The sequence below is a fragment of the Arachis ipaensis genome, chromosome B01 (assembly GCF_000816755.2).
Source record: "Arachis ipaensis cultivar K30076 chromosome B01, Araip1.1, whole genome shotgun sequence".
NCBI lineage: Eukaryota > Viridiplantae > Streptophyta > Magnoliopsida > Fabales > Fabaceae > Arachis > Arachis ipaensis.
In genome coordinates this window covers 61,271,285-61,279,133 of record NC_029785.2, presented here as the reverse complement: position 1 = coordinate 61,279,133, position 7,849 = coordinate 61,271,285, and the positions used below count along the sequence as shown (strand labels likewise).

The 7,849-nt window shown below is 33.9% G+C and overlaps 1 protein-coding gene across 1 annotated transcript in view; it reads left to right on the top strand.

The window, feature by feature from the left end:
• The window catches only part of LOC107607373 (protein FAR1-RELATED SEQUENCE 4-like), a 21,590-nt gene continuing 14,962 nt past the window's right edge, over positions 1,222-7,849 (top strand). The window contains exons 1-4 of the mRNA XM_016309339.1: positions 1,222-1,605; positions 1,693-2,011; positions 2,115-2,236; positions 2,479-2,775. Of these exons, the coding sequence (XP_016164825.1) occupies positions 1,222-1,605; positions 1,693-2,011; positions 2,115-2,236; positions 2,479-2,775 (1,122 nt within the window). The remainder of the gene's footprint in view (positions 1,606-1,692; positions 2,012-2,114; positions 2,237-2,478; positions 2,776-7,849) is intronic.

Genomic DNA, 7,849 nt, shown 5'->3' with positions numbered 1-7,849 from the left:
GAGCGTCATAGCAAATCGAATCAATTAACATTTTATCAAATCTCTAAATTGAAGCAACTAGCTACGAATTATATCACGGGTACTCACCTTTAAAAAAATTATTAAATATTACTCAAAATAATAATATTTTAAATATTAAATATTTAACTACCAAGTCTAGCAATTCAAACACTTCCATTGGATACGCTTATTTGTGCTTCTTAGAAAAAAATTAAAAAACAACAGCAATTTTTCAACATTTTTTATTTTTTTAATTTTGTTTTAGAATAAAAAAATGTACTAGTATGTAACCATTATATGTGTATATATAAAACATTTGTATTCATTTGTATTAAATATATTATTAAAATAAAAATTGTTAATAAAAATATAATTAAAAAGATAACCTAATTAGTATATTTTATTCAAAATTTATGTAGTTATCTCATTTTATACCAATAAATAAATAGAATGAGTGTAAATCGAATTTGTTTGCTTTGATTTACATAGTTATATGGCAAAACGACTCATTTATGTAATCGTTTTGGATTTAGGACATTGATGTAATATTGGAAGCTATTTAGTTTTTTTGATGTTATAAGACGTAGTGTACTGAAATTTTTTTTATTGGATATTTTTAAGATGTCAGATATATTTAGGAACATTGAGATGGATGAGCCAGGAGGACGATGACATTAACCAACAAGAAGAGCTAGTTTGTGACCAAGATATGATGGATGAACAAAATGAATCCGAACAAGATTTCAGAGATGAATTTACTAAGGGAGTGTATTTTTCTGAATCTGATCCGTCAGAAGATACCCTTGAAGTTGCTTATGCGGTTGACTCCGTGCAAGACATTACAATTTTGAATTTCAGTGAAATTGTGTGGAGGAAATTAGTAAATATCACTTTTCTACTTTGCAGCTTGCATTTGATTTTTATCTAAAGTACACAAAGTCAAAGGGCTTTAGTGCAAGGAAGAGTAAGACTTTCAAGAATAGTATTGGCGAGGTTTACAAACAAAATTTTGTATGTCATAGGCAAGATTCAGGGAGGAGAAGTATTATACGATGGAAAAAAAAGCAAGGAGCCTAGATTGGAAACAAGAACTGGGTGTGAAGCCCGAACGGATGTTTTGTACCTGAAACTGGAAGGTGGCATATCTTTTATTTCTCTGACGAACACAACCATGTTCTATTGGATACACAATTCAGTGCTATATTGCCTGCCCATAGAAAAATGTCAGAGGCAGATATTATGCAAATGATGAACATGCTAAAGTTCAGGATTAGCACTTCACAGATATTTGGTCTTCTAGCTAGTCAAGCAGACGGGTATGAATTTATTGATTATGGTCCCAGAGATATGTACAATGAGTTTGCAAGGCAAAGGCGTCAAGTTTCTGGTAATGCAGCTCGAGTGTTGAAGAAGTTGGAGGATATGCGGTTGAAGGATCCACAATTATATTTCAAGGCATGTCATGATTCAAGAGGTTTGTTTCGTAACTTGTTCTGGTATGATGGAAATAGCCAACTAGACTACCAATGCTTTGGGGATGTTATTGCTTTTGATGCCACGTACAAGAAGAATAAGTATAGTTGTCCATTAGTCATATTCAGCAGGGTTAACCACCACAACTAAACAATTGTTTTTTCTGCTGCGTTAATTGTGGACAAAACTACTGATACATATATTTGGCTCATGCGTCAGCTCATGTTTGCAATGAAGGGTAAGACCCCGGCCTCAATAATAATTGATGGGGCCATGGCGATTAGGAATGCAGTAAGAGATGTATTTTTCGAAGTCAGACATAGATTATGCGCTTGGCACCTTATTCAAAATGCGACTAGTAATGTTGAAAATCCATCATTTACATCTAAATTCAAGAAAATCATGTTAGGAGACTACGAGATTCTCGTGTTTAAGCGGAAATGGGTTCAGCTTATTGAAGAATTTGGCTTTGAGGATAAGCTGTGGGTGAACAACATGTATAAAGAGAAGCATATGTGTGCTACTGCATATATAAGAGGTAATTTTTTTTGCTGGCTTTAGAACTACCTCAAGATATGAAGGTTTACACTTAGTTGTGGCAAGATATGTGGGGTCACGGTATGATTTGACAAGTTTTGTAGAGCATTTTCAAAGGTGTATTGCACACTTGCGCTTTAAAAAATTTAATGCTGATTATGAATCTACACGTGGGGTGCCCGTCATGCAGACTTATATAGAGTTTCTAGAGAGATTAGCTACTGAGGTATACACTCATGAGATATTTCTATTGTTTCGGCCATTTCTTTCTAGAGTTGGATCAATGCAGGTGCTAAACGTAGAGAATCACGATGATTGCTTAAAGTACATTGTGTGTAAGCATGGGAGACCCAATTTTCTGTAGACTATTGAATTTCGTCAAGAAGAAATTATCTTCATGTGTTATTGTTTAAGAATGGAGTCATTTGGAATTCCTTGTGAACATATTGTGAAAGTTTTGGTTGACAGAGACATTGTGAGATTTCCCGGTCATTAGTGTTGGATAGATGGACAAAGAAGGTGAAATCAGCACTCAATGATGCAAGTGGGTTCACCAGGGATGCTGTTGTTATTAGTCATCAAAGTGCCTTAATGGAGTTTTCTAAACAATTAGCCATTGTTGCAGCTAAAATCCCAGAAAGATTTGAAGAGACACGTGACATTATTATGGGATTGTATTCATCTTACAAGGCAGCAGACGAAGGCAGTAAGCAACCTCAGTCAGGTGTAGCTAAAAGTAGCAATCCGTATGTGTATCAAACCAATGTAAGTTTAGACAACCATCTAAGAAGAAGCGGCAACGTTGTAGTATTTCTCAAATGGAAGGACATAAAAAGACAACATATCTTTGGCAAAAGGACATTGACAACAACGTTATGGAAGAGGAAGCTAATGGTTTAGTTGATGGCGATATGTATACCGAACCGAAGAATATTCATGATTGGGCACTAAATCCTTGTTAGGAGGAATATCCATGATTGATATCAATTGAAGAATATTGTATGATTAAAATTAGTTGAATGATCAATATTTGAAATAATTTGTCAAAGTATAAAAAGTTAGTTGGAGTGAGCTAAGGGAATATATATATAAAGGTAGTTAAATTTCAATTCTATCTATTTTTTAATTTTTAAACTAAGTATGCAATCCTAAAAATCATCATGTTATCTTATCTTTAGTTAAAATCAAATATAAATTAAATTTTATCTTGATTTTTATTTTAAAATTTAACCAAGTGAGTTTTAAATTAATATGATTATATCTTATCTATAATTATTTTAAGTCGATAAATACTTAAAATCTGATAATAATAATAACAATGATGATGATGATGATGATGATGATGATGATGATGGTGATGGACAGGTCACTAATAGGAAAACAAAAACAGGAACAAAACAATCGATTGAAACTATCAAGGAAAACTAGAGGAATCTAGTTGAATAGCACTACACATGTGTTCAAGCTTTAACCAATCGATTGAATACATAATTGAAGATACTTCAATCAATTTCATGCATAAAACAATCGATTGAATGCATACCATAGTGGATTTCACGCATTCTTCAATCGATTAGTTTTCTACTTCAATCGATTGATTGCATATCTCAATTGATTTTAAGAACAATTTAAATGTTTACAAGCCCTTTCAATTTCCACGCCTTGGAATGATGTCCCTTGGGTCTGTAATGCCTAGATTAGTGTATAGAGGATCAATTGCTTCCCCTTAATGATTAGTAGCTTGAGTTTGCCTGTCCTGATGCTGCCTCATCTCAGCAAATTGTTCGTCAATGTATAATCTTATGCTTCGCAATTCATCCATCAAATCTCATATTGTTGGCAAAGGAGGCGGTGGTGCTGGGATTCCTGGGATTGTGCTTGCACCTCAGGGTCTTGTGGTTGTCCTTGTGCCTGAGGTTCTTGGGCATCCGGATTTCTTCCCATTTTTCTTAGAGTGCTGTCATCAATCTTCGCTACATTACTCAAGATGATACTTTTCTCTTCACTCAAGTCAATTCTAAGCCATTTGAAAATCTTGGTCCATTGGCAAGCATATCCTGAACTAACACTTAATTTTTCGCTCTTCATTTCAAGCATATGATGAACCATAAAATAAGGTTAGTTTATCTCCTTTACGGTCACCATAGCCCAAAGCACTAGAATATCTTCATTAAACAAGATTCCGTGATTATGTTTTCTTGGAATCAACATGTATGAAAACAAATACATCAATATACGCTGCTCATTACCCAAACCACTGCAACTTATATTACCTCTAGCATCTATGTGTGAATCCTCATACTACAAACTCTGCAAACCAACCAATCTATCATATTGACCTCATTCCTCATTTGTCGCAATACCTCTAATAAATTTTGCCACGTGAGAAACTAAATTTCATTGTTTATCTAATTGTTCCAAAATAACTCTATAATGCTGTGATCCTAAATCAAACTCAATCAGCGGCATTACTTCCTCATCTTCTTCATCACTTTCAAGAACAACATAATTTAAAGTACTATAAATAGTCCTAATCAAGTGGGGATAATATTCATCCTTAGTTTGTACAAATTTAGTCAAGTGCTGTGTTTGCAAAGCATTCCAGACCAAATTATAATGTCTACCATGAATGAAATCGGCTGTTATATACCTGGGAGGAACAATTGCCCTTGACTTAAACTTTTCCACATAGTTATTCAATGCTCTCGAAGACAGCAACCACCTTGCCATGTAATGGGATGAAGCAACTAGTCTAGCGGATGTAGAACTTTCACCCTCAACCCTAGCTCTCTTTGCGTTTTTAGTTCTGGCCATTTTGGGGATATTGGTTCGGTGGGTTTTGTAAAAATTTGGATGAGGTTTAATAATATGTATGTGGTTCGAAACCGGTGTTGATGAGATTGGAGAAGATGAAAAGAGAAGCTTTCTGGATTTAGAGAGAGAAAAGAGGTTATGCAGAAATGGAGGGAAGCTGAACACAGATAGTTTATCTGGCATAATATATAGGGCAGATGAAAATTCAATCGATTGTATTATAACACCAATCGATTGAATGCAGAAAAAAAAACCTTATTCACGTCACATTTCAATCGATTGTATTATAATACCAATCGATTGAATTTGAAAATACCATTAATCCGTGCAAACTTGAATCGATTGTATTATGATTCCGATCGAGTAGATTTTGGTATATCATTATAATAGAGTAAGTCAATCGATTGGGTAACACAACTAATCGATTGAATTGTGAAAACCCATATTGCTAGACATGAGTTGAATCGATTGGGTAACACCAACAATCGATTGAATAAGAGAAAGCCCACAAGTCTCACAAAATTCAATCGATTGTGTATCAATTCCAATCGATTGAATTATGGGAAACCTGACATTCAATGGATTGTTTTGTGAATCCAATCGATTGATTTTCTTAGAAACACGATTTCACAACCCTATACGGATGTAACAGATCAAGGATAAAATTTTAATCGATTAGAATTGCCAAAAAGATTATTACAATTAATAGAAGATCTAATATTGTTATTGTTTTTGTTTTTGATTATTAATAAACATGATAGATGAATAATAAAATAATAATTTATAAAATAAAAAATAGATTTTATAATTAAATAATATATAAAGGATTAATATGTAATTAAAATTAGATAAAGACTATTTAGTAGTTACTAAAAAACTTAAAAAACATGTTTTGTTATGGGACTATTTAATAGTCCAAACGTTCTGAGACCATCGAATCCTTTGTTTAGTAGAAACGTAAAACATGAGAAATTAGAAAACATGAAACATGCATGCAGTGGGAGAGGATTTTGGCGCTAACAAAACAAACACAATTTCTATAACTGTTCTTATATTTGAATTTTTTCAAATTTAATGATGGAACTATAACATTTATTAATATTTCATTGGATCTAAATAGTAATAAAATATATCAATTTTTTAAAAATCGATCTAAATTAAATTATTAATATTTTTATACTTATATATACATATCTAATTTATAGTATAAACGAATTAATTATAAATAGATCTCGTTTACAAATACGTGGAGTAAGTCAATTTATTTTGAAATTAGTGCTTATCTCCTTAATATGAAATGTGTAACAGCCCAGACCACCCGCTAGCACGATATTGTCCGCTTTTGGCACATAAGGTCTCACGGTTTTGCCTTTGATGATAGGGATGATAGCCGAAACCCCCCACACTCACTTGTCAAAACACGTCATGCTAGGGAGAGTTATCCACACCCTTATAAGGCATGCTTCGTTCCCCTCCCCAACCGATGTGGGGCCTTACAATCCACCCTCTAAGGGAGCCCAGCGCCCTCGCTGGCACATCGATTCGGGACCTGGCTCTGATACCATCTGTAACAGCCCAGACCATCCGCTAGCACGATATTGTTCGCTTTGGTACACAAGGCCTCACGGTTTTGCCTTTGATGATAGGGATGATAGCTGAAACCCCCTACACTCACTTGTCAAAATGCGTCATGCTAGGGAGAGGTATCCACACCCTTATAAGGCATGATTCGTTCCCGTCCTTAACCGATATGGGACCTTACAATCCACCCCCTAAGGGAGCCCAGCGCCCTCACTAGCACATCGATCCGGGCTTCGGCTCTGATACCATCTGTAACAGTCCAGACCACCTGCTAGCACGATATTGTCTGCTTTGGCACACAAGACCTCACGGTTTTGCCTTTGAGGATAGGGATTATAGCCGAAGCTCCCCACATCACTCGTCAAAATGCATCATGCTAGGGAGAGGTATCCACACTCTTAGAAGGCATGCTTCGTTCCTCTCCCCAACTGATGTGGGACCTTACAAGATATACTCATAATTAATTTATTTATACTAAATAAATAATAAAATATAAAAACATAAATTTTATCCAAATTATATATATATTGGTAATAAAATATTCAAAATATTTATTTAAAAAAAATCCAATAAGGTGGGGCTAAAGTTACCTCTAAATAATGTAACAAACAACCATGCTTCTTAAGAATCGCGTTGATAAGCGAAAACCTAACTTATGAAAAGACACCACGCCTACATTATTGTAATTGCAGTAAAAACTATGCGCGTGCTCAACTTGTCCTTTCCCTTGTATCTAATCAAATTTTCAATGTTAGAATAGGTAACTAACAAGAATACAAGATGAAAGATATCTGTTTCCTAACTTGTTTTAATTGTCATAATATTAAAAGAAGAAAAATTTATCAAAATAAATTTTAAATCTAATTATTAATGCATGATACAATATAATCATGCTTAAGCTTGATGATAAAAGTTTTAATTTTTAATGTTTATTTTATTTCTCATAACCATCTACCTTGTTAACAAGTAAAAATAATTTGATTTACTAATAGCATAAAAATTGAAGAATAAAAATTTTGCTTTTCGAAAATAACTTATTAAAGTTGATTTTTGAAAAAAAAAACTTTCTAAAATTTGTAATTTCTATTTGGTAAATTAAACAAAAAATAACTTTTAAAATACACTACAAGAAAACTGCTGAATATCGTCAGATTTAGCGGCAGATGTTAGCGTTGAATTTATCGGCAGATTTGGCAATAAATTCGTCAGGTAAAAAAATTACCGTTGAATTCGTTTTTCAATAGTAAATTTGCCGGTAATAATTAGAGGGAAAAAAGATTAATTGGTGCAAGGATTACCATCGGATCTATATAAATCCGACGGTAACTTGATTAGTGAAACCTTGCGTTTTGGAGCACCCGTGAAGCTTTACCGGCGGATTAATCCGTGGTAAATCCAACAGTAATCGTGCTCTAAATTTGAACCGTGAACCCTCCTCCCCCTC